The following is a 27,342-nucleotide window of genomic DNA, read 5'->3' as shown; positions in this document are numbered from 1 at the left end:
TGGATCCAGCGCGCGTCCAGGAACTCCTGCAACGGGCGCATCCGGAGCCTGCACAGGGGAATGAGGTAGATGCAGGAAGACATCATTCCGAGGAGGGACTTGATGGACCTCACCTTGGCCGCGTCGGCCACCAACATCCGTTGTACCTTGCCCAGGATGGCCCTGGTCCTCTCCGCCGACGGGGAGGCCAGAAGGGACACTGTGTCGAGCCTCGCTCCCAGAAACAGTGCGTCTTGCGCGGGTACCAGGTGGGATTTGGCGTAGTTCACGGAGAATCCCAGGTCCGTGAGAAGCTGGACGGTCCTTGCCGTGTGGTCCACGGCGAGCTCCCTCGTCTTGGCTCGGATGAGCCAGTCGTCCAGGTAGGGGTAGACGTGGATCCCCTCTCGGCGCAGCTGCGCCGCCACCGGTGCAAGGCACTTGGTGAAAACCCTGGGTGCCTACCGTAGTCCGAAGGGGAGGGCTTTGAACTGGTAGTGACGCCCTTGGACCACAAACCTGAGAAATTTTCGGTGCCCCCTTAGGATGGGAATATGGAAGTAGGCATCCTCCAAATCCAACGACGACAGGAAGTCTCCTTCCTCCAGCTGACCCAGGACGTGCTGGAGGGTGACCATCCGGAACTTCTGAGCCTTGATGAACTTGTTCAGACGTCGCAGGTCTAGGATGGGGCGCCATCCTCCCGTCTTCTTCTTCACGAGGAAGTATCTCGAGTAAACTCCGGAGCCCCAAAGCTTCTTTGGAACGAGTTCGATGGCGCCCTTCCTGAGCATCGCCTTTACCTCCAAGAGAAGCTGCGGGACGTGAAGCTCTTTCCTGGCCACGGGGGGGACGCGCGGGCACCTTCTTTGAAACTCGAGCGCGTGGCCCCGGGCTAAGGCGTCCAACACCCAACGGTCGGTGGAGATGGACTCCCACACGCTGACGAAGCTCGCCAGCCGGCCTCCCACCGGGGTGCTTCGGTGGGGGCCCGACCCCACGGTCGGTCCAATCCTGTTTCGACGAGGCTTTGCCGCCTTGACCTCCTTGGCGACGACGGCGGGGTCCGCCCGACTTGCCTCGTCCCCTATAGACCTCCTGAGACGACGAGCGGGCCGCTTGACGGTAGGTGGAGAAACCGCCGCCGGAGCCTTTGGAGGCGCCCTTGCCTCCGCTGCTCCGAAAGGGCGGCCGTCGTTGTTGCAGAACCCCAAGGGCCCGGGCCGTCTCCGCTTTAATGGCCTGAAGGGAATCGTCCACTGTTTTCCCAAACAGGTTGTTCCCATCGAACGGCATGTCCAGGACTCTGGTCTGTACGTCTTGACGGAAGTCCGTAGCCTTGAGCCATCCACGCCGCCTAAGGCACACGCCGTTGCCCAACTGGCGAAATCCGTATCGGCGATGTCCGTCGCAATAGTGATGGCGTGGTCCGACGCCACCTCACCTTCCTGTAGGATCTCCAGGGCGTCCGCCCTCTTGTCGTCCGGTAGGAAGTCCAGCAGGGGAGCCAGTTTGTACCATAGCTCCCTGTCGTAGCGGGACACGATAGCCAAGGCGTTGGCCGCCTTCATCGTCGTCGCTGCAGACGAGATGACCCTGCGTCCCATAGAGTCCAATTTCTTTCCCTCGCCGTCCGGCGGGGAAGTCGATGTGGAGGCCGCACCCCCCCCCGCTTTCTTCCTGGCCGCCGCGGAGACGACGGAGTCCGGGGTAGGCTGCGCCCGGAGGCACAGGGGGGCCGCGTCCGGGACCCGGTACTTCTTTTCGTACCGGTCTCTTCTAGCTGGCGTCGTGGAAGGGTTCTTGAGGAGGGCGAGGCGTCCAGTAGAGGCACCGCGAGGACCGTCTTCCTCTTGGCCTCGCGCCGTTGATAAAGGAATCCTTCCTTTTTCTTCTCCTCAGGGCAGAGTTGGAAAAGTTTGGATCCCCTGGCGATCATGGAGTGGAACGATCCAATCTCGTCGGGCGGAGGAGCCCTGGTGGGAGGTGACGACGGAAGATCCTCGTCGTAGACCTCGTCGTCCGTACCCGTCGCGGCCGTGTCAGTCCCCGTATCATCCCCTCGAGTCGTGGACGGGGAGGAGGGCTGGACGGGGCGCGACGGCTGAAAATGAGGTGGAGGGTGAATCCTTCTTTTCTTGGGAGGAGGAACGCCAGAAGGTCCCGGTTCTGGGTCCCCCGACGGGAGTGGTTCCTCCGCTGGCAACGGTAGTCTCGTCCTTATCTCCGAGCATAAGGACTGTATAGCCAACAAAATGGCCGCCGAGTTGTCTTGCGGCGCTGGCAGAGGGGAATCCGACGGGCGATCAGGGGCTGTCATGATCTCTGCTTCCAAAAGGTCAGGGTTTTCCCAACTCCCTTGGAAGCAGATTCATAACCCAGGTTCCGAGTGCCAACCAGTCCCAATTGGGACCTTTTGGACCCAGTCCTGGCGCCAGTGGCACCAGGCTCATAAATATGCCCAGTCCCAGCGCTGGAAGCGCCGGGCTCATAATGCTTGGGTGGACTTACCTGCAGCAGACCATGCTGCTTACTTGCCTGCCAGTTGAGCCTCTGATCCTCTTCTGTTTGGAACTACTTTTCCTGTTGGGTGGGGCAGGAGCCACTCCCTAGGTTCAGAACACTGGAACTCTTCTGGAAAGCAGGAACTCTTTTCTTACCTAGGCGTGGCTGTGGAAGGAGACCCCTAAGCACTACAGGAGGCTATTTAAACCACACCCGATGGATGAATCTTGCTTTGCATTATTCTGCATCCTCTGCAGCAGAACGCTCATCGTGTCTTCTGCATCTGATCCTGGGCCTAAGGAAAAAGGCTTACCATCCTGAATCCAGTCTTCAGCAACACCTATAAAGACAAGAAAAAACAGGTTAGCATTACGGTCTTCAGTGACAGCTCTTCACTTACCTGGGCCATCGGCTGTCACCAACGCCTCACGCTGCATTCTGAAAGACAAAGGCTTACCTACTCTTCGTGCGCTCCGGAGGTCTTCACACTGCATTCCGGCATCTGAAAGACAAAAGCTTAACAACTCTTCGCACGCTCCCGAGGCCTTCGGCGCTGCATCCCGCATCTGAAAGACAAAACAAGGTGCGTTTATAGACATTGGGGAACTTTAATACTCACGTGCCATTACTCCTTTCCACATCTAACCCAGTGGGTATTCCGGCACCCTGCAGCCGCTCCGAACTTGTACCTGCAAAATAAAAAGACAGTTAGAGCGCATCGTGAAGCAGGCAACAAGCGCTTACTTACGTGCTTCCAGACGCTTCTATTCATCACACGGGCTCCATCTTCAACTCACTTCAGCCCGTCATCCACCATCGCCGGAACCCTGCAAAACAAGAGACATCATTACTAAAGACTTTAAAGACATTAGAATTACTCGAAACTTACCGTTCGTGCAGTAAACGACGGACAGCAGTCCTCTGAAGTCAAGAGGCCTGCTCCCCTTATCCAGTGAAGAAACTGGTTACAGCACCCTGCCCCGAGGCAGATGGAGAGCACGGCGTTCACTTACCTAAGGTGAGAGCGTTAACCTTCGGGGTTCTACAGGAGAAGAGAAAGGGAAGAAGAGAGAGACATTCAATAACCCAGTTCATTAATCCCATATTTTCTATCTGCAGACATCTTACCCTTCGAGTCAAACATACAGTGCACAGAGGTCCAGCCCAAAGAGCCAGCCGTGTGTTACACATCACCTTTGAAGATACGGTATACGCTCAGTCAAGACCGGCGCCTCTACGGGAATCAGGTGAGCGTTACAGGGGCCCGTCGGTGCCCTCGACGATGTCATTGTCACCCGCGTCGGGATCCATCCCGACGGGCCGGTCTTCTTCCACGCCGAGGCCGTGGCTTAAGACCTCGATCAGCTCTTCCTCCGAGGTTGAAGCCGAGTCTACGACGACACCCTGCCCCCCCCTTTTTCTTCTCCGCCGGAGATTTCACGGGGGTCCTATCGATGGGCATAAAAGAGGACTCCCTCCGAGGTGGCAGGGAGACTCTGAGCCCCGAGGTCGCCACCACTGGCCTAGCCTCCACAGTCTGAGCCAGGGCCGCCGCAACAGTCTCGATACAGGCCTTGGCCGGATGGATTAAGGCCTTCACCACCTTAGGTGCGCTCACCGCCTTATCCTTGAGGGGGGGACACTGCCTCGCTCCCCCTCCGATGGGGCCTTCGAGCTCGACCGGAGCCTCTCCAGGAGCTTCGCCGGGTGCTCGGCCTTCCTCTTACCCGACCCAGAGCGTTGGCTTGTGGTTGATGGTACCGGGGAGGGTGCGCCCTGCCTGGCGCCCGTAGAGCCCGACCGTTCGGCGCTCCCGGTGCCAGCGGACTCGCGGTGCTTGGCCTTGTGTTGGACCCCCGTCGCCGGGACGTCCTCAAAGGTCTTAGAAGACCGCTCGGATTTCTTCCTCTTCTTCTCGCCGGACGGGCTCTTCCCTTCCAGCCAGTTGGCGAGACGTTGATGGCGGTCCTTCATGGTCCGCTCCGACATGTTGCCGCAAAATGCACAGTCCTTCTCCACGTGCGTCTTGTCCTCATGTAAGCAGTAGAGACAAAAGGAGTGTTCGTCCTCCTTAAAGACGTTCTGCAGCTGGCATCCAGGGCAGACCCTGAACAGCTTTCCGGGCGTCGAGCTTCCCTTCTCCTGGGCCATGTCCGGGACGGGCCTGAGAAAACTTCTGGAGTCCTCCAAAAGCGTAGCTCGACGAAATCTTCACCCTTGAGGGGCGCAGACGAATCCGACAAGGGTCCCCGTTGATCGTATGGAGAGTCGGTGGAGCTTGAGGCTCTTTTGACCGAAAAAAACGAAGTTTTTGAGAAACACGTGAAAAAATAGCACTAACGCTCGAGAGCAATAGCACGAGGATCCCAACACATGAACGTGCGGTAAAAATCTGAAGATGGCTGCCAGAGGCGGGGCTTAGGTAGAGGGCAGTCATTGGCTGTGGTCAGTATGACGCAGAGACCAGTGATTGGTTATTACTACGAAAGACAGATCAGAAACGAAACTGATACTGGTTTTTTCTTTACCGAGGATTCCCAGCCTGACGATGGGGAATATTCATGAGCATGTGAATCCATGCCAGACCCCATGCTGGAGAAGTCCTCCTGACTATCACGAAACCCCGCTCCTCCCTCCCTCAAGCTCTAGCTGAGATAACGAGCTATGGCAAGGTCACAGGCTTCACAGTCAACTACCGGAAATCAGTCGCCATGGGAGTGGGTGTGACCCGAGAAGACCAAGAAGCCCTAGTTCCACTGTGCCCAATACAATGGACAACTAAAGGAATTAGCTACTTGGGAGTTCAGATCCCGGCCAACCCAAGCGAGACCTATCGGGCTAATTCTCCCCCATTATTTACCAACTTGGAGGCAGATTTGAGACGCTGGGCGGCACCAGAGATATCGCTGATGGGCCATATTACAGCCTGTAAGATGAACTTACTACCGAGATTTCTGTATGCGTGATCCACCCTCCCGGTGCCGGTTCCGGCGCCATCCCTTCAACGCCTACAGAAGAAAATGCTGCAGTTTATTTGGAGGGGGAAAAAGCCCAGGATCCCTAAATCCACGATGCTGGGCAACGCAAAACTGGGTGGCCTCGGGGTCCCTGACCTGCAGAAATATCAAATGGCGGCTCAACTGTCCTGTATCCAATCATGGCAAGTCCTCACCAACCGCCCTAGATGGGTGGACCTCGAACAAGCGCAGTTACCCCTCCCGCTACTCTTTCTCCCACATGTCCCCCTCCGGAACGGCGACAGTGGCGGAACCTTCTGGCATCCACCAAACACACCATTTCGGTGTGGGACAAGGCATTGAAACAGAAGAGGATCCCGACGGGGCTCAGCCCCCTCTCCCCGGTGTTTATGAACCCGACCTTCTCTCCTGGTCTGTCTTCCCGGAATTTTAAGGCCTGGATTGCAGGAGGCCTAGAAACCCTGGGTCAACTTTTTGAAGGGGGCCAACCTTGCACCTTTGAGCGATGTAAAGAACTCTTTAGAATCCAGGAACAAGATGGATTCACGTATACCCAGCTACGCCACTGGTGCACCCACCCACAGACTCGCCAGGCGGCTACTCGTCCCCCCACAGCCATCGAATTGACCCTTAACGAGCTCCCGCCCCGAGGAAGAATCTCCACTCTATACAGCGCCTCCAAACGGATTTCCTAACCTCCAAGACCCGGTTATATGGCCCTATGGGAGGCGGACCTGGGCCATCCGATTGAAGACCAACAGTGGGTCGACATCTGGTCCCGGGCTCACACCTCCTCATCATGCATTACAAATAGAGAGTGTGCCTACAAGATCCTCCTCCGCTGGTACTACCCTCCCCTAAGACTTCACCACATGAACTCCACAATCAACCCTCAATGCAGGAGGCAATGCGGCCAAATAGGCTCCTTCTTCCACATGTGGTGGTCCTGCCCCAAGGCTCAAGCCTTTTGGAAACAATGCCTAGCGAAGATAGCGGACATCACTCAGGTGCGACTGCCCTTGGCCCCCGAACCTATCCTCCTTGGAGCACCGATCCCCGGGATCTACCCAAGGTCTGGTCCCAAGGCCAAACTATCATCGCAATGCCTACTTGCGGGCAGTGATAGCCCGCACCTGGAAAACGACAGAAGGCCCTGTCATGCCTTTCTGGTGGATGAAAGTCTGGGACATCCTGATCGCCGAGAAGGTGACGGCTGTCGGGGCAGACACTTTACATCGCTTTCGCAACATCTGGGGTCTGGTATTGGATTTTGACCAAAGGTTTCCGGCCCTGACTTTCAAGCCCCAACTGGCCAGTAGAACTATTCAGGATGGAGATCCCCTGCGGGGACGTGAAGACGGAACTTGAGACCAAAGGGTGGGGTGGGAGGAACGTCAAATGATATTACTGTATGCTACATGTCGCAAGTGATTAAGCTTTGCATTGCCATAACCTGCCTGTTTAAAATAAACACGTTTAAAAAAAAAAAAAAAAACGAACCAATCACAACCTACTTCATCTGATATTTGAGAAACTATTGGCGCTTTTTCGGCTTCATGCAGCGCTCCCGTTGATAAATTGATTCAAACTTGATATTTCATTTTGAACTCCTACTCACCATTATTGTGACCTTTATTTTATTGATCTGAATTATGTACAATTTACTAAGTACTTTGGTCATTTAGCCTCATTTTGCAGTGATTGATTATTCTGTTCACAAAACTCACTTACTGTTATACTTGACATTTTCTTGTCTATCTTTTCATTAATACTTCTAGAAATTCCTGCAACAATTTATGAACAAAAAAACAAAGACTAACTAAGATGAGGAATCTTCCAGAAAAAGTATCCATTAAAAAAAAAGAGTTGCAGAAGGAAGACTAAAATGAAGGTCATAAAACATATTTTCTATTTACAGAAACTTAAAACAGCCTGCCTACCTTCTTCTGATGCAGATGAGTTTGAAGGCGGCTTCTTGGCAACAACTGCATAAACGGCCTCGGTCCTGCAGGTGAAAAATGACAAAATTGATTTACCATACTAGAAGAAAATATGAAGCATTTCTAACACCACAATAAAAAAACGAATAAGACTAGAACAAAACTGGTTTCACAGTAGGCGTCACCAAACAACAAACATTAGCAACGTCAACTGTTTTGGCTTTGGTGCATGCACTGTATAGATGTTTTGCATGGAAAAAAGGGGTGCAGATAGAAAGAGAAATAGTGATGATTGAGGAAAGGGGAAAGAAGCGAGGAAAATAGGGTAGGCGAAGGACAAAGGAACATCAAGTATTCAGGAGTCAACTTGAATTTTCACCAGGACACCATGACTTCTAGTCAGCAAAGGCTGGTTACACGAGAAGTGAGATACCTCAAGTGGTTCCAAGCCAGTTGTGAGTAGCTATTTTGTGAATTGATTGTTTTTCCTTTAAATTAGTTATCAAAATGAGCAAGAAGGCCTGAGACTTTTTAAAGACTGTGGCAACTGTACAAAGACTATGCCCATTACTGACACCCATAAAAAAAGCTGCATGTGGTGCGTGGGGACCCATGTGAACATGAATTATGAGGACTTGTAGGGCTTAACCTCAAAGGCCAGGTGCTCCAGGGAGCAAAGACTGCTTATGTTTGGTCTAAGAAGACAAGCTTGATGCCAACAGGCCTCTTGGAGCTCTTTGGCATCATAGTGGGGATATGGCAACCACTAATAGGGAGAAAATCCAGAACCTTCTACCAGTTCCAAGAGAAGAAGCAGTGAATGCAGTCACATTCCAGGGCCGATTCAACATCCTCCAAACACAGGCACTCTAAGAAGAGGAGGAGAACAGGTTGCAAGCTAGATGTTAGCATATCAAGACAGCGTTACAATCCCCAGTGTTATGGAGTTTTTAGAGAGAGTTAACTAACCAGTTTTGTGTCTGCGTGATACTTGTTCTTACATTTCTAATGGGTGCCCTTGAAGGTTGCTCACCCTTGTTATGTTAAGTGGTGTTTTGTACAGTGCAGCAGTGATCTGAAGGGATAACGGTGCAATTGAGTAAATGAGTCATAGTAACAGGGCTTTAAGCTGCTTCTGAAAAGTCAATTGATTGGACTATCGGTGAAGTAGCAATGGAAGGATGTTCTATATTTTAGCTATCTGAACTTTAATATAGACCCTCTGCCTTTCTTTTGGGCATCTAGATACTGTGAGGATTTACTCTATGTCGTCACTTCTCCCCGAGAGGGAGCCCTTTCCCATTAGGCAAGGGAGGTGGGGCTGCTACCCGATAGTCCCCCTGGGTGGTGGATTAATGTGGGAGGATCTCATGCAGAGGGAATCCCCCTCTGGGGATGAGGACAACCATCTAGTGTACAGCCCTTTTGAGAATATCGTCCCAACCCCTACATACTCTAGCCACTACTTCCTCTGCTAACCTGTTTTGCTATACGGCAGAGTACCCTAGGGTTCTTGAAAATACTGAGACAAAGAAAAACAACAGGAACCTAGGTAATCCAAGCACTGGGACGAGTTGGCCCCACGGAGCAATGAAGATGGAAGCTGTGAAAGAGACAAACGTCACTGATACTGCAGGCAAAGTTGTATAAAGATCAACAATGGACTAAACACTTGTTCTCGGGCCATGGAAGACTGCAGGTGTGCTGCGTACTGAACCTGGGAGAGAACTCCAAGGACGCTGGCAGTCTGCATCGGATCAGAAGGTCTGTGCGACTGGACAGGTGCATAGCATTATTGAGAGGAGGAAGAAACGCAGACAACAGTGGGAAATGACACTGTACAGCTGAAGGGAATGCAAAATGCCAAAGTAGCCAAACAGAACGCCCGCCATCCCAGGAAGCCCCAGCGACGTTGTGAAACCCCCTTCAAGGTAAAAGGATGGAACAGGAGACCCGGAATGGATGCAGGGCGGCTCAGTAAGAGGGTGCATGCAATTGTCCCTAGGCCCCTTTGCAATCTTAACGCTTGGGTGGCATGGCAGGGGCAGGAAGCCTACAAACCTCCTCATCAAAGTGGTGGAACAAAGCCAGTTGACCACCAGGGAAGGGTCGAGGACCCCAACCATCATAAAGAGAACTTGAGAAGGAGAGTCCCTCCCGACAGTGGGGGAGATAAGGAACAAGTTACTTACCTGGAACTGTTGTTCCCCAGCATGGATCTGGCATGGATTCACATGCTCATGAATTTTCCTTGTCGTCAGGCCGGGAATCCTCGGTAAATGACAAAACAGTTTCACTTTCACTTACAAACTGTCTTTCTCCTATAAACCAATCACTGAGGTCAGGGTCATACTGCCCCCAGCCAATGACTGCCCTCTCCCTAAGCCCCTCCTCTGGCAGCCATCTTCAGATTTGGTAGCATGTAAAGTGGCAGTATGACCAAGAAGAGCCACAGAGGGGCAGGCAGGAGGGTTCGCATGTGAATCCTTGCCCGACCCATGCTGGAGAATAACAGTTACAGGTAAGTAACTTGTTCCTTCTCCAGCAGCGGGTTTGACATGGATTCACATGCTCATGAATAAAGCATACATAGCAGTACATACATATACAACCACAGGAGGTGGCAAGGCTCAACAGAAGCAAGTACTCTTACCTCCTCACCAAGCTCACCTTCAAGCTAACTGGTTGCGCAGCACTGCTTCGCCAACCGGGATTCCTCTCTGGAAACCCTGTTGACGCAGTAGAATCTTGTGAAGGTGTGCGTAGACCTCCATGTAGCAGCCCTGCAGATGTCCAGCAAGGGCACACCAGACATAGCGCCGTCGTTGCAGCGATCGCTCTGGTAGAATGGGCTCTCGGATGGCCAGGCAGCAGTCGGTTTGTCAACCAGTGACAATGAGTGACACAGCCGGAGAGCCACCTGGAGATGAAAGCCTTGGACAAGCCTTCCCATGGTTCACAGGACCAAAGTTCACAAAAAGCTGAGAAATCCTCCAGAAACTCTTCATGCGAGATACATAGAACTTCAGCGCACGCGCCACATCCAGCAAGTGCAGAGTCCTCTTAGCCGACGACGAGGGCGTCAGAAAAAACACAGGCAACAGCAAAGGTTCATATAGATGCAATTCCGACGGAACCTTCGGCATGAAGGAGGGGTGTGTCCGTAGCACCACCCTCGTATCATGGAAAGTAAAATAAGGCTACTTGCAGGACAGGGCCTGGATCTCACCTACCCTCCTGGTAGAGGTGATAGCCATGAGGAAAGCCGTCTTCCACGAAAGGTACTTGAGAGGGGCTTGATGCATATGCTCGATGGGGGCCACGATGAGCCGTGTCAGAACTGCATTGAGTTCCCAGACCGGGGCGGACGCCTTCACCGGTGGGAACGATCAGAACAGTCTTTTATGGAACTCCTTTACCAGACGGGGTGACCAAAGTGACGACTGTCCCCGAGACCTGGTGTAGAGGGAAATAGCAGCCAGATGCACTTTGATGGAGGCGTGAGCAAGTCCCGCCCTGGCCAAGGACAATACGTATGGAAGTACCTGAGGGGCCGTGACCCTGAGAGGGTTGATCTTCTGTGTCCGGCATCATGTCGTGAAGCGCATCCACTTGTGCCCATAGCACTTAAGAGTCGACGACGGTCTGACCCTGGCAATGCTGCTTGGCTGAGCCAAGCCTGCAGGTTCAGCAACTCTGGGTCATGGTGTAGGATTGCGCCTCCTTCCCTGGTGAGCAGGTCTGCAACCACTGGCAGCTTGACTGGTGGTGACGTTGACAGGCAGAAAAGGTCCCGGTACCAAATCTGCCTTAGCCACACCGGGGCGACGAGGATCATCTTGCACCGGTACCGTTTGAGTCGATTGATGACTCGCATGCATGAAGGGCAACGGAGGAAATGCATACAGGAAAAGGCCTTCCCACGGGAAGGAAAACACATCACCCATGCTCGTTGGCTGGTGGAACCTGCTGGCGAACCTCTGGCATTTGGAGTTCGTTGCTGTCGCAAATAGGTCAATCTGGGGACTGCCCCACTTGAGGAAGAGACCGTCCACTTGATCCTGCTGAAGCGCCCACACATGGTAAGAGCGTAGTTCCCTGCTGAGGGAATCAGCAATGGTGTTCTTGACTCCCGCCAGGTGGAAAGGGATGAGGAACATCCCCTGGGCGATGGCCCAGTGCCAAAACTCCTGCGCCTCTCTGGAGAGCGCTGGGGACCTGGTGCCCCCTGCTTCCGGATGTAGGACAGCGTGGTGGTATTGTCCGTGAAGACCTTCACCAAATTGCGCTTGAGGGACGGGAGGAACGACTTGAGGGCCCAGAACACTGCCCGCAGCTCCAGGAGATTGATGTGGGGATCCCTCTCCTCCAATAGCGACAGGTCTCTGGCATGGGGACGCCCATGGTGACCGTCCCCTGGTAAAGGGGGGGGTTCTGTAAATCTGTGCCTCCTGCAATGTTGGAGCACACAACCCACCACTTTATCGTTCAACGGAACTCCTCGTCGAGGACAATCTTGTTGGCAAAGCTTCCGGACACCTGGATCCAACGAGCATCCAGGAACTCCTGCAGGGGTCTCATCCGCAACCTGCAGAGTCTGATCAGGTAGAGACAAAACGACATCATGCCGAGCAGCGACTTGATGGTCCTCACCGTGGCAACCTTCAGTGCCAACAGTTGTTGCACCTTGCCCAGAATGGATGCTATCCTGTCTTCTGAGGGAGCCGCCAGGCAGGAGACCATGGTGTGCCTGGATCCCATGAACAGAGCTTCTTGCGATGGAATCAAGCAGGACTTTGGATAGTTTTACTGAGAACCCCAGATCAGTCAGCAGCCAGACGGTCCTCTCGGTGTGATCAACAGTGATCTCCCTTGACTTGGCACGGATGAGCCAGTCGTCTAGGTATGGCTACACATTAATTCCTTGCAGGCGCAGATGGGCCGCCACTGGTGCCAGGCACTTTGTAAAGACTCTGGGTGCCCACTTCAGTCCGAAGGGCAGGGCCTTGAACTGGTGGTAGTGCTTCCATTGTAGCGCAGGAACTTGCATTGTTTTTCATGAATGGGGATGTGGAAGTACGCGTCCTCCACATCCAGTGACGACAGGAAGTTCCCCTCTTCCAGTTGGCCGAGCACGTGCTGCAACGTGACCATCCTGAATTTTTGGGACTCGATGTACTTGTTGAGTCGTCGTAGATCGAGAATGGGCCTCCAGCCCCTGGTCTTCTTTCTTACTAAGAAGTATCTGGAGTAAACTCTGGACCCCCGGAGCCGCATTGGAACCTGCTCTATCGCCCCCTTTTTTAACATAACCCACACTGCCAGCCGCAGGTGAGGGATGTATTTGTGCCGAGCCACCGATGTCTTCTGGGGACACTTTCGCTGAAACTCCAAAAAGTGTCCAAGGGCGAGAGTGTCCAGCACCCATCGGTCAGTGGAGAGGTTTTCCCACACGCTGACGAAGTTCGCCAGCCGGCCTCCCCCCGGGGTGCAGGGGTGGGGGCCTGATGTCTTGACCGGGTCAATCCTGCCTAGCGGCCTGCGTGCTGCCTTGGGAGCCTTAATGACAATGGCGGCCACCTCTAATGGCCTTGGAACGACCCATGTAAGCCTCCTGGGTCGTGGACGAGGCCAGCTGGCGTTGGCGGTATAAGGACGATCCTCCGCCAAAACCTTTCGATCTGCCCAACTTCTCTCCTGAGTAACGAAAGGATGGATGGTGCTGCTGGAGCGTGCCCAAGGCACGGGCCGTCTCTGTGTCAGTCTTGATGGCATGGAGTGATTAATCGACAGCCTTTCCAAAAAGATTGTCCCAGTCGAATGACATGTCCAGGACCCTCATCTGAACTTCCTGCCTAAAGTTGGTGGCCTTCAACCAGACAAGGCGATGGAGGCAGACCCCATTCCCCCTTTGGCGGAACCCAGTGTTCGCAATGTCCAGGACCACGGTGTTGGCGTGGTCCGATGCTACCTCACCCTCCTGAAGAATCTCCAGCGCCTCCATCCATTTGTACTCGGGGAAGAATTCTAGGAGCAGGGCCATCTTGTGCCATAACTCCCAGCCATACCTGGCCAGGATCGCTAAAACATTAGCCGCCTTGACCGTCTTAGCCGCTGAGTAGATGACCTTTCTGCCCACGGCATCCAAGTTGTTCCCCTCGCTGTCCAGGGGAACGGAGGCAGAGGATTACAAGTTGGATTACCTCTTTCATGCAGCCGCGAGATCACCGAGTCTGGAGATGGCTGTGACCACAGACACTTTGGTGCAGACTCTGGTCACTTTTCGCTGGGGCTAAGGCAGGGTTTTTCAGCAGTGCCAGGCCCTCATCCCAAATGTCGTCCAGGAGGGGCACCGCCAGAACGGTCTTCCTTTTCGCCTCGTGGCGTTGATATAGAAAACCCTCTTTGGTCGTGTCCTCAGGCGTGAGCTGGAAGAGTTCTGATATGCGAGCGACCATGGAGTGGAATTAACCCACTTTGTCCCGGGGGGAAGCCTTTGGAGGCGGAGTGATGTCACAGTTGTCTGTGTCTGTCGTCGCGTGTCCATCCCCGAGTGCATGTCTGGCGGTTGGTGAGGAAGCCTAGGGTGCTGCTTCCTTTTCTTTGGCGATGGTGGGCCCGGTGTCAACTGAGCAGGTGCTGGTGGTGCTGATGGCATCCTCTTCTGTATCTCCGACACCAATGTGTGGAGGGTTGAAAGAATGTCCTGAGACAAATCTCTTGGTGGTGTCAGGGGAGCAGGCTTGCTGGGACCAGCGCCTATGTCGTCGCCGACGTCCTCGCCCCCTCCGGGGACTTCCTCCTCGACATTCCTGTTGTCCCAAATGTCCTCCTGGACTGTGTGGATGGAAACCATGTCCTTTTTGTCGGAAGAAGAAATATCTGTGCCCAGCAGCACTTACACCCCCACCTTTTTGTGTCCTGAGGGGTCGGTCTTGGGCTTAGGGACAGCATACTCTTTTCCGGGGTCTTTTCCACTGGCTTGGCCAAAGCCTCCCACCTGGGAGGAAGAGCCACTGTGGCCACCGTTGAGGCCTCCTGGACCGGGTCTGTCCCTTTTGCCTTCGTAAGGGCGGCCGCCACCAACTCGACAGTCGAGAACGATTTAGCCTGAACCACCTGGCCCTTCACGGGCAGTTCGGACACCTTACCCTGCGGCTTGGCCGGGTTTAGCTGACTTCCTGTTCGACAAAGAGCTGGAGCAATGGCTGGCAACGGAGGCTGATGGAGAAGCTGATCGCGCCCAGCCCATCATTAGACCTGCTTGCGCGGCGACCCCGACGGAAACAGACTCGCAGAGCTTGACCTTGTCTTGGACCCCGACGGATGGAAAGCTGCTGGGGGACTCACTAGGTTTGGGAAATTAGCCTTGTAAGAGAATTCTCCCTAACAACTACTCATGGAACCTTGGAGGCAGAGCAGTGTCAGGATTATCATAAGAGGAAGACATGAGCTGTAGTTAAGTACAATGAACCAAGTTAGTAATGCAATTCAAAGAAACGCACAATACATTTATATAAAATGTATATTTATTATATTTACACAAGAGATGTTTTAAAATACTTAGCACATTAAACCAAAACACATAAGATTACTTTTAGATACGTTTCAAAGGCTACTGCTTAGTTTGAAGTTGCTTGTGGCTACAATTGACTTTTGACACTGACAGTTCTACCGTATTATCGTAATAATGCGCACTTGTGCACACACCAAGATATACAGTAATTGTATTTAGTTAGCAAAACCACATAAAATAAAGACTTTTTGGAAGGTAAACAGTTGGTAGTCAAACAGCAGCAGATCTTAAGGTCCAGGCAGTTTTAGTACAAGGTAACACTTTTAAAGTCCAATTCGCAACCCTAGCTAAAAGGCAGTTCAAAGAGGGCTTAAAGTCTTCCGAAGCAGCAAAACAGCAAAGGTTCCTGTGGATACTTTGAGTCTATAAGTAAGGATACTAGAAGAATACCTCAACGCTGGAGAATCTTTTAAAGGATTCACAAAAGGGACACAAGCAGCAGCTCGGGTCAGAGGTAAGAGTGGACACCCTGCACAACTCTACATTAACTCCAACGCTCTGGAACAACTTCTTGGATTAAGGTAAGCAATACCTTTTCTCCCCACAGTACCTTAGGTTAGAAGAAATGCTCGTGGCTGGATTCTCCTCGATGTGGCAGCGCTGGACCCAGCCTCTGGATTTTTTGTTCTGGAGACAAAAGGCACGACAATGGACAGGATCTCTCAGCAGCAGTCACGAGGGAGGACCTCTGGCATGGATTTCATCAGCTTCTATGTTCAGTCTGCGGTTTTGGTGCCTTTTCTGAAGCATCAACAAAGGACACGATTCGCCCAGTCAATGTTCGTTGATTCCTGGAGTCCTGCACTGTGGCGAGGGGACTTGGATTAGTCGGATTGTGCCTCTGGAGGTTCACGTGAAGCTCAGCAAAGAATTGGACGGATTCGGCCGTGGCAAGATGATGCACTATGATTGGGTCATGGCAGCTCTGGAACGTCACAGCACCTCAAGAGAAGGCTCAGATTGTAGTTCATCTCAGGGTTGGTTGGTGCCACCAGCCAAAGGAAAGGAGCCCTCTTTGGAGGACCTCTGTCGCATAGAAACCAGTGTCCGGACAGCAGTGGCCACTTAATGGTGCTGCAAAGGGTCTGCAGGCGTCTCTGGACGTCTTCTTCGGTTACTTCAGTTTCCAGTCGTCTACTTCCCTTTCACCTCAGGAACCTCACCTTTTATTCAGTTACAGCACACACTCCTCTGCAATCTCTCTCAGCAGTTTACAGAAAGGGACGGGTGGCTGTCCAATCAGGACAGCCAGACCCTCAGAGGGAGCTGGTTCCATTCAGCCACACAGGCAAACAAAGAGCAATGGAGTGAAAAACTCCTCCCCCACTTCCTGCCTGCCCAGACCCACTGGAGCTTAGGCGGGAAAACCCAAGAGTTCCCGTCAAAGGCAAAACACACACACAGACTTCCCCCTCCCAGAATGATAGAAAGGCTGACAAAGAACAAGCACGCTAGAAATGACGAAAAAAGAAGTTAGTACTTAAGTGACCCTATTCACAACCGAGACTGTGAATACAGTCTGCTGAAAAGAAATAGAACAATAGTCATTAGAACACGCCCATTGCCACCAACCATAAATAGAAGGTTGTCTATGTGACTAAAAAGTCACAGGAGCAGAAAGAAGGGGATACTAGGTATCCCCTTGGCACTCCACATAAGGTGTGTGCCAATCTCTCAGAATATAACATTTTAGGAGAAGAATCTCAAAGAAGAACTCCAAGGGTTCCCAGCAACACTGCCCATAAGGAGCTGTGTGCTGCAAAAGGTTTTACACAGATGCCTTAAAAGAAATATTTATTTAATATGTAATGTGATACAGTTTAAATATAAACTTTACACATATTTCAAATTTAGGTATATACATATAAATAGAGAAAGAGGAAAAACCTCATATTTAAACATTATTCAGCATATAACATTTTTCAGTATAAAAGTACATAAACACTAAAATAGCAGAAAAAGTAATCAGCATTTTCTATATAATACATAGTCCAAAATATGTTGCATTTCATTTCATTACTCAGAAACACAACCATCCCAATGACCCAATTTCAAGGCTTAGTTTTCACATAAATCCAGTTCAAAGATCATGTATCCACCGGCCACCAAATAATTATTATATTAGAGAGCCCGACCTGCTTGTCCCAGCAAATTATTACAATGTTGCAATATGGAATATATTAGATGGTAATGCTCAGTAGTTTTTCGATACCCAACCATATGCTGTACACATAGCTGTTTGAATTTTTATGGAGGTCGAGTTTAAACTACGGTACCAGAACCAATATTATGGGCCAGATTTCTATAGTATAGTTCGTAAGTTTTAGCCAAAGTGGGACAAGCTGTAAGTAGGTGCAGGGCCGTTTCATTAACAGAGTTGTTTTTACATAGACGACAATATCTCTCAAGTGGATCACGTTGGTTATCAATCCATTTGTTAGCAAGCACCGGAAGACAGTCAAGACGTAACAATAGGAGAAAACGTCTGAGCCTACTAGAGGGACTCAAGTTCATATACGGCTGTGGTTTCAGGTATTCATATAGTCTATAGCGCACAAATTGGTATTTAGTAAGTTTACTCAGATGATCATAATTCTCCAACCAGTCCCATAGTGCTATCCGTGTGGATAGGCCTTTCTTAGATTTGTCCTAATCATCCCTCAATGCAGGAATCCATCCGATCTCTGTACAAACTTTCCATGTGTGCATTTAGGCAGTAATTAACCCCCTCCTTAGAGATTTCTTGGAACAATGATCTTAATAAGCCATCCTGAGGCTGGTTACTCATCCTTAAATATAACTCAGCTCTTCTTTTGAGTACTATTGCTTTCAAAGATGTTAACCCCAGTTCCAATCTAAGGATCGCTATAGGAATGCATTGGGGGAGGCCCAATATTCTCCTCCAAAATGTACCTTCTATTACTTGGAGCCAACCTAAATCGATATTTAGCAGTGCTTCAAGACCGTAGGTAACCATGGGAACTAGTATCTGTAAACAGAGCTGGCGCACTCCCCACATGGTATAACTACCATTCTTGATAGCAAATCGGTTTATTAAAGCTGTTAATTGTGTAGCTCTGGTGGTTCGTGTTTTTATGCAGGTGGAATAGTTGCCCATGGTATCCACCTCCACTCCCAGGTATTTGTATGTGGGTGTATATTTTATTTCGATACCCTGTATAACCAATTTAGGTCTGGCAAATGTTTTAGCAGTAAATACCATTAATTGCGTTTTTTCACTATTAATAATCAAGTCATTTTTAGCTGCATAGTCTCATAATGCACAAGCGGATCTGGATAGGCCACTAAATGTGTGATCAATGATGATCAGATCATCTGCATATGCAAGCACTAAACAGTGCTCAGATCCGATAAGTGGAGGGCAGTTATGGACAGCGGATACCGCTATGGGTAAGTCGTGTGTAAATGCATTATACAGGAAGGGAGCAGTAACGCAACCCTGCTTAACTCCTCTATTCTGAATTATCGAGGTAGTCATATGGCCTTGTAGTTCCAACTTCAATTTAGCCGTAGTATTTTGATGTAGAACTTTCAGATAATAGAGGAGTTCGTTCGGGCAGCCCAGCAGTTTTAGTTTCAACCAAAGCTTATCAAGTGGCACTGTATCAAAGGCCGATCGGAAATCTATGAACAAGGCATAGAGGGGGGTGGGTTTCCCCGTGTCTTGGCATTCATCCGCAGCAGATCAACGATCATCAAATTCATGGCAGTGGTGTAACCTTTCCTAAAGCTGCTTTGATACTGATTAAATGTTCGAGCTTTATCGGCCCAGATCTCCAACTTATCCAGCAGCAGCGACGCAAATAGTTTCCCTGTACAGTCCAGCATTGATAATAGTCTGTAGTTCCCTGGTTCCAGTCTGTTTCCTCTTTTAAAGACGGGGATAAGCATAGAGGTTTGCCATGAGATCGGGATGTTACCAGTTTCCAGTATATTATTAAAAAGGATCTTAATTAGGCTAGCCCAGAAGTCAGGAATGCTTTTTAAAACTGCATTGGCTAGGCCATAAGTGCCCAGGGCTCCCGATGATTTGAGCGATTTGATTTTAGCAAAAGTAATTCATTAGTCACCATAAATGGTTTCTGATTAGGGAGCGGGTCGCCTTTGCAGTCGTCATCCGATGCTACTGGGGCATTGCATTTAGAGAGAAATTCAGTCCATTGCTGGTTACCTATTGGATTAACCAAAGTATAGTTTCTAGGTCCCCTTACTTCATTCAAGACACCCCAGATATTTCTAGTGTTTTTTAGGCATATAACTTTGACCATTTGTTGCCATCGACATATCTTCTCTGCTCTTATTTTAGCTTTAATCCAGGCGCAGTATTTATTCTTGAGTAATCTCCGCTGTACAACAAAAGCTTCACATGTCGTCGCTACCGTTTTAGCTTTTCGAATAGCTGCTCTTAACACTCGTTTTCATCCCTAATGCTTTTATCATAGGGTAAGTTCTTCATTCCTTCTTGAATCATCATGTTAATTGGTGTGGTGGCATGTGATGATGAAAAAAAAGCAATCCAATCTTCAATGTCATTAGCAGAAGCTTTAGTAAAAGCTTGGATGTCGTAAAGCAGGACTGCTTGTGCCGTACAAGCCGCATTATCAATGTTTTTAGCATGCCAGCGGATGCAAGAGCCGGTTTTATTCGTGGTCATGGTGCCCAGGGGTCTTGGATTTGGGATTACCCAATCAACAGCAAAAGTTAGAGTTAAAAGACTATGATCACTCCATTTATTTGGGGAAATCTTCATACCTTTTACTCTACCGGCAATATTCGGGCTTACAAAGATATAATCCAAAGTGCTAGTTGTAAGGCCATTGCACCATGTGAAGTTGCCAGGATGGTCACTTCGAGTTCTGCCGTTGACGAGTTCCAAATCCCAGTCAGAAAAGAAATGTTGCCACTTAAAACCTTCAGAGTCTTCTGTGTTGTGTAGTAGTAGGCCTTTAGCTTGGAGCAAAGGGTTACAAGAGGTACCCTCCGATCCCATGATATGGCAATTAAAGTCACCAGTGAAAATAACGGACTCATTCCCCGGTGTCGTAGTCCACTCACTAAGCAGGTCATGGATTGCCTCCTGTAGTACCTCTCTACGGAGAGCACCTGGTGGATTATACAGCCTTACCAGTAGTATATTTTCGGGGGCAATTTCATGGGGAACAGTCAATTCCACAGCTACTATGTTATCCGAGTGAGTTAACATAACTCGGCGAGATTGAACTGAATGTCTAACCCCTATGATTACTCCACCAAAGGGTCTGCCCCTAAGCCCCTTTTTGGCAGGAGACTGATAAAGTGTGTAGCCATTTAGAATCACAGGAGAGACCAGCCACGTTTCCTGTAAGCAGATGCAAAGATGATCTGTTAAGATGTTCACGGACTCTTCTGCTGACACAAGATGGCCGAATCCTCTGCAATTCCATGTGGCAATGGTGTGATCTCATTGCTTACTTATGTGTAGAGGAAGGGATTCAGCCAGCCAGCTCAGGGCTTTCTGCACATCGGCTACCTGAACTTCGGCAGCCTTAGATGGATTATGTGAGAATAAAGGTTTATCAGGCGGGGGAATCGCCTCGCATGGACAGCTGGGATCTTCTGCTTCTGGGTCGGCGTCAATCTCGATGTCTACCACCAACAGGTTTTGTTTAAAACTTCGCATCAGTTGGGCGGTCGCCAAATACTTGCATTGAATCGCAGAGACATTAGCATTGGGGACATGTAGTGGCTCCACGTATTCAAAATCTGCTGAATTAAGGACACGCAGTTGAGGTACTGAGTGGAGCCTAGTCATAAGGGCCGATCTTGTAAGCCAGTTTCTTTCATGTTGCTGATATAAGTTTTTGATAATGCATATGCGATTATTATGGCAGTCCTCTTGGAGGGGCTCCTTGATAGCAGCAGCATTGGAAATATTTGTTGCCGGAAAAGCCCTAGTTGTGCTTTTGTTAGGGGTCGAGGAAATCTCCTCAGAATCGTTGTTGGGTTGAGATGATTCTAAATTAAGTGAATTTTCTTCAATACATATGGAGTCAGTCGCTGTGTCTGGAATTCGCCAACTTGTGAGAGTACCAGGGTCTTTCATTTTCTGTTTTATTGCCCTGGTAGCTCTCTTCCTAGCCTTTTTTGACGGCATCGCCGCCTGCGTAGTCGCTGGTAGGGGAGAAGCCATCACGCTAGGCTTTTTTTTCATGGCTGCTCTTCTAGCCAGTCTTCGTTGTTTGCGTGAGAAGAATACTTCCGGCTCACCAGCCGGTTCAGGTGTAGGCACTGTGCCTGGATTTGTAGTGCTATTCTCAGGACCAGGTTTGCTTCTGCCCCAGTGCTATTTTTAACTTCTTCTTTGGCCACGAGGGTGAGAGTGGTCTCTAAGATGCGCCCACACATTTTCAAAAGAATTTTTAGGGCAAACTGTAAAGAGGCCACTGAAGATTGCAATTCAGCTAACACTGGGGTATTGGAAACAGAAGCTCTACTAGTCTCGGTATTTCCTAAAACTGATGGCTTCTGCAAGGGAGCTAAGTTAGGGGATACCGATAACCTTTCATTAAGATCACTCTGAGAACTTGGTGTACTAGGCTGCAGGTGCTGCAAGTTATTTTCTGACTGGCGTGGCTGGGCTGGAGTCATAGCTCTCTGCATTGATAAACATAGGTCAAGGAGCGAATTACTGTCTATGTCATCAAAGTTTGTGGCATCTTGGGATGTCGAAACAGTGTTACTTGCTGACTCCTCTCCAGCCATTACAGTGGGTTCAGCTACCACAGGAACATCTGATGAAAAAAAGTAAGTAATTGCTCCTTTAATGGGAGGTTCGTTCCTTTTTAATTTAGTTTTACCCAATTTACTATTTAATCCACTGTCGGGAAGATTGTTGTTGCGTTTCCGAAGATTGTCCTTGGGCTGCTGCCCTTGCTTATAGAACAGCATAAGGGTAGCCCAGTTAAGGTGATGCAGGTCGATAAGGATTCCAGAGCGTTGCCTTAAATGTCACTTGAACAAAGGTGTTATCCCTTCTTCACCTCATCCAGTGGTGCCAATGACTGTAAAATTCCTCACATAAGGATGGCTGGTTGAATGATAGCCTTTGTCTCGTAGGGGCGGCCGCGATCAAAGGGAAGCCCCACAGTCTCGCGGCCGTGTCCAGAAATTAATCAGAGACCAGGTGTAAGAAATTTCCACCGTAAGAAATTTCGGCAGGATTTAAAAAGTGTTTAAGCACCCCCACCTGCGGCTCGCTAGGCCAGACACCAATATAGGCAAACCAAGGCAGTGGGAGTGGGAACATACGCGTTGCCGGCTCAGTTCGGCCCAGCTTCCTCAGCTCCCAACAGACTACGGCACAGCGCACTACGCGTGGTCCCACCCCCCGTCAGCAGTGCAATGAGGCACCGGCACTCTGCCACCTACCAGGGGGACAGCCACTCTTGCACTGAGTTCTCCTCTGATCAGATGCGGGCTCTCCGCTCCCCGTGTGCTGCAGCTTCCACGGCCACCGAAAGCACGTACACTCGCTGCAGGGCACTTGCTCCCCGTGTACCGCAGCTTCCACAGCCGCCACAAACACGTACGCTCGCTGGGAAAGAAAGAAGGAGAGGAAAGGACCCTACGGTTGTTGCATGAGCGTGATCGTCAAGCCGCACCAGAATCAAGGATCAGGAAGTTACTCCGTTCTCCGCCTCAGCACGCGTCTGGCCGAAAGAAATATGGAGGAAAGTAGACTCCATAGAAAGGTGCTGGGGGTCTCACTAGGAGAGGGGATGAAGCTTAACAATGATAAATCTCCCTAACATCTAGAAGCTAAGAGGACCAGTTGAGGGGTTCCCCAAAAAGAGATGTTCTCCTCCAGGGCTCCCTGGCAGAGCTCCCATTTGTGTGAGGCCAAAGTCTGTCTTTTCAAGGAATCCATGGTGACATTCTCTCTTCCGGCCAGATGGGCTGCCGTCATAGCAATGCCGTTCTACAGAGCTCAGAACCACAGTTGTGTTGCTTCTCTGCACTTGCTGAGGTAGTGCATGGCCACTATGTTGTCTGTCAGGATCAGCATAGGCTTGCAATTTACAGAGGGGAGGAAGGTGACGAGGGCCAGCCTGATAGCCCACTGCTCCAGCAAATTGCTGTGTTACCAAGAACCCTAGGGAGACCACAGTCCGTGGTCAGGTCTGACAGGTCAGCACCCCAACCAGTCAGTGGTGTTCTGACCACCGTCAGCCGGGGCCAGGGTTGACAAAACAATGCGCATCTCAGCAAGTTGTCGCACATGGCTCACCACGCGTGATCCTGAACCACCTGGTTAGAAGGACGGACATGTGGCCCTGAAAATGCAACCATTGGCAACAGAGAAGCCACTGAAGCAATCTCATGCGGAGCCTCGCCTCTGAGACCATTATGATACGGGAAGTGTAAGAGTGTCGAAGGAGGATGTTGACACAAAGGTGGCATTTTGGTTGGCAAAGGCTTATTTATAAAAAAGAAAACCCTCACTATCCCTGCCTCAAACCAATACTAAAGGATCTGTCAGAATGTCAGTCGAAATCAAATTCCACCATCCTGTATCACAACCTACTTCTATTCCTTACACTACAACTAAAGAATACGTCAACAGAAAGTCCCTTCTCCAGGAGAAGGACTCGTGTCTGCTAGTATTTGGGTGGTATTCCCAGAAATGTTCTTTGGTAAGGGGAATGACTCCCTTCCCCTGGCATGTGGTTCCAGCAAACCTTTGCACCAGTCAACTTTTGGAACCAGGAGAATGCCCCTCTTCTCCTGGAATTGGTCCGCACACTACAATATAGCTCACAGCATAGACAGAGGGAAAGGCTCCCTTCCCCTAGCGTCTCTTGATCAAAAGGGCTTTCAGCTTCTTCAATTCAATTCAGTTTCTTCAGAGGTTTTGCTCCTTGAGGTGCTACAGGGATGCCAACTGCAGCCGCTCCCTCTCTGGGGGCACCTCTATCCCTTGCGAAGCGCCTGCCTTGTAGTCTTCCCGGGGGTGGCCTGGCCTTGAACACGTGGGGCACAGGAGGCTGAGGGGCGAAAACCCTGGCTCCTTGCCAAAGGTGTGGAGGGTTGCTATATGGCTAGGCCCAACTACTTCAATGTGGCCTTTGAAGCCAGAAAGTATCGCCCTAAACGGATTTTGGCCAAGAAACAGCATGTCTAGGAGCTTGGCCTGGACCATCATGCATGAATCCACACATCCTCATTCATGAGTTGCGCCTGAGCACCACACGCATTGCCTTTTTCCTGCCCACGCAGTCTGCCGTGTCCAATCCAGATTTCAAAATCTGTCAGGAAGCGTCTGTGCCATCTGTCACCATAGACAGTAAGCCGTCCCCTACCTCCGCCCTAAGGGATATGTTCAGCTGCGATCACTACAACGAAAGTGAATTCGTCAGGGTGTAAGAAGCATTCACGTCGCGAATGGCCAGGCTGCTAGGCTGCCCAACGCAAACACCTTCTTCACCAAAGCGGCTTGTCTCTTACCTTCCCTGTCAGGTGGAAGAGAAGGGAGTGTGGACAACTTCATGTTAGCAGTTTGGGCCTGCACCACCAAGCTCTCTGGGGATGCATGAGTGGACAGAAAACCTGGGTGAGAGAGGGGCCAGACGAGATTTTCTGCCCAGCTCCCTGTTGACTGCAGAAGTTGAGGCCGACTTCTCTCTTTAATATGGAAGCTTCTACCGCAACATTGAAGGGCAGGAGTGTTTCCTTCCTGGGACCCTCGTCCAGAATGTCTGTTAATTCAAATAGAATTTTCGGTCTGGATCGGGCTGAGAACCCTACGGTATCAGCCACCTTCACCAGCAACCTCTCAAAGGAGGCCTGAGGCTTACTTGGGGTAATGGTTGGGAGAATAACCTGCTCGGGGAAGGTATCTAGGCCACTGGCCTCTTAAAGGGCAGAGACCAGGCCCGGGACATCCTCCCTTTCTTCGTAGAACTCATCCAGAAAGTCTCTTTCCTCCCTGGAGAACAGGGGTTCCAACCCAAAGGGAACCTGGTTCCCCTCCGTGGTGTAAATGTCACACTGATTCAACGTATAGGGTTGAAACAGAAGAGGAGCATACTCCTGAGGTTCTACTGTGCCCGCACCACCAACCAGCGCTAGCAATGTGAAGGACAAAGTCAGGGCTGGTGCCAGGATCTCTATGTCCGAAGGCAGAGTCAGGTGGAGGGAAAGTTCTTCAATCTTTTTGGTCGGGCCCGGTTGCGGAAGACACAGTGGGTCCCATCACAGGAGCCAAAGGCGCCCAAGACGCCAGTACCTTGGCGAAGATATCAAGCATCTTCTTGTCGAAATTGTTCCCATTCTTTCAGGGTGGAGGATTGGGTGGGAAAATCCTTATCTGGAGAACCTCTGGATCAGTGACTCCTTAGAAGAGGAGGAAGAATGCTGGTTCTGGTGTGAGAATCCACTCAGAGAGCAGGACCTCTTGTGGTGCTTCTTCCCTTTCTTCTCATTTTCCTTCTGTGCGCCGTGTGACCTTGAACGTGGACCGCACAACATCATCTTTCACCTTGTGGATGAAGGAAAACGTTTTTCCGTCTGCTCCCAGAGGGTCTTCGGGTGTGTGGACTGACATCCGACAATCCTGAGTGTCGTGCTCCTAGCCCAAGCAGTACAAACAAATCTGGTATTGATCCGAGAGACAGACATCTGCCGGCCGCATTCCATGCACATTTTGAACCCGGAGTCCTTCGGAAGGGTTATGCATGGTGCCGACAAATTCAAAAAACTCAGAGCGTGTTGCTGAAGTGTACAGAGTGTGCAGAGAAAAGCTACTGAGGTCCCGGGGTGCAGCGCTTCAATATATACTGGCCCTGACGTAATGTCCGGCACATAGAGACGTTGGACAGAGCCTATGTGGAGCACATTGCACCCCCTGGCATCTGAAAATTCAAAAGAGCAGCTGCGCTATGAACAGGATTATCATAAATGAGGATTCCGTGGGAGGAAGGAATCCATTAGAATACCTGGTTATCGAAGCAAAGAATGGCATGTCAGGGAAAATGTCTGTCTCGATGTTCATCTTGTTAAAGAATGGATTGTTGTTCCATAGCAATCTTGCAGAGTGCTTTCAACTCTGGATTGTATGGGACTACCAGTGGCACACAGTTTTAGGCCACTTTTGACCTGTATTCTAAGAAGTTGCACCGGGAATCCGTGTTGAATCTGGCTGTCCCCAATTCTGTGGTTGTATCCATGGTCTATGAAGTTTGATTTCAAAGCTTGGATGTTTTTACTCTGGTACCTAGTCTCTGGGTACGCTTAGTTATAGCTTAATGTTGGCTGAATATTGCAGTTTGCTTTGTGTGCACTGGGTGGAAGCTGTCAATCTTCAAATCACAGGCTTGGTTAGTTGGTTTGCGATATACTGTGGTATGTAGCTGTTCATCTTTTATTGTGTTGGTGGTGTTGAGGAAATGTACTTTTTCAGCGAGAGGAGTGTTTGAGGTAGATAGTTGAATGGAATTCATTAAATCTTCGGTGGAAGTGCAGGCTGTCCTATTCCCCAGCAGCCCAAATCAGGTAGATATCATTGATGTGTCACAGATATCTCAATGGTCTGCTGTCACAGATGGTAAGGCAATCATTCTCTAGCTGTGCCTTGAATAAGTTTGCATAGTGATAAGCCATAGAAGTATCCATGGCCGTCCCCATCCTTTGGTGAGAAATATCAGTACCAAATGTGAAATAGTTGTGAGTCAAGGCCAAATTGAGTTTACAGGGGCTGCCTTGGTCCTCAAAAGTATGCTTCCTGGATTCCAAGAGGGCCACACGCGGGTGAGCACTGCGTCCCCCGAGCTCCGGTACCGAGAAAACAGCAAAGCAAGAAAAGCAGATGAGCAAACCCTCCCCAGGAGCTACTTTGTATTCTACAGTGCACAGGGACAAGGAGCGACGTCACGGACTGCGCCACTTGGCCCTGAAACCCTAGAGTACTGCAATACGTAGGGTACGCAGGCTGCCGAAGCCGCTACACTCAACACCGCAGCGAGCCCGGCGGGACACTTGCCACAGCATGGCATCAGACCCACGCAGCAGAACCCAAGCAACCCCAGTGGTGCAGCTACTTTAGAGGACCCTCCTGCAGAATAAGTGCCCTGCTGATCCAAGAAAGGACTAGGCGGCGAACCGCCATCCACTGACAGGGCCAACGGCCATCATTATGTTATGTACCCCTTACAAGGCCATCAACGGGGGGGATCGACACCAGCATACCTAGGAGTCGGGCACCAGCAAGCCAGCACTTCAGGAGAGCGTGCCCTCCCAACAACAACCAACGGGAAAGGGCGCCAGCAAGCTGTGTAGCTGAGAACCATCGGAGCGGCCCCCAAGAACT

The 27,342-nt window shown here is 50.5% G+C and overlaps 1 protein-coding gene across 7 annotated transcripts in view; it reads right to left on the bottom strand.

Moving 5' to 3' along the window:
• ITSN2 (intersectin 2) overlaps positions 1-27,342 on the bottom strand; it is a 2,589,317-nt gene that overhangs the window by 753,017 nt on the left and 1,808,958 nt on the right. For all 7 annotated transcript variants that reach the window (XM_069605851.1, XM_069605856.1, XM_069605854.1 and 4 more), the window contains one exon: positions 7,403-7,467. In XM_069605851.1, the coding sequence (XP_069461952.1) occupies positions 7,403-7,467 (65 nt within the window). The remainder of the gene's footprint in view (positions 1-7,402; positions 7,468-27,342) is intronic.

The sequence above is a fragment of the Ambystoma mexicanum genome, chromosome 4p, assembly GCF_040938575.1.
Source record: "Ambystoma mexicanum isolate Mex_15411 chromosome 4p, UKY_AmexF1_1, whole genome shotgun sequence".
In the NCBI taxonomy this organism is placed as follows: Eukaryota; Metazoa; Chordata; class Amphibia; order Caudata; family Ambystomatidae; genus Ambystoma; species Ambystoma mexicanum.
This window is presented reverse-complemented; position numbering and strand designations above follow the sequence as displayed.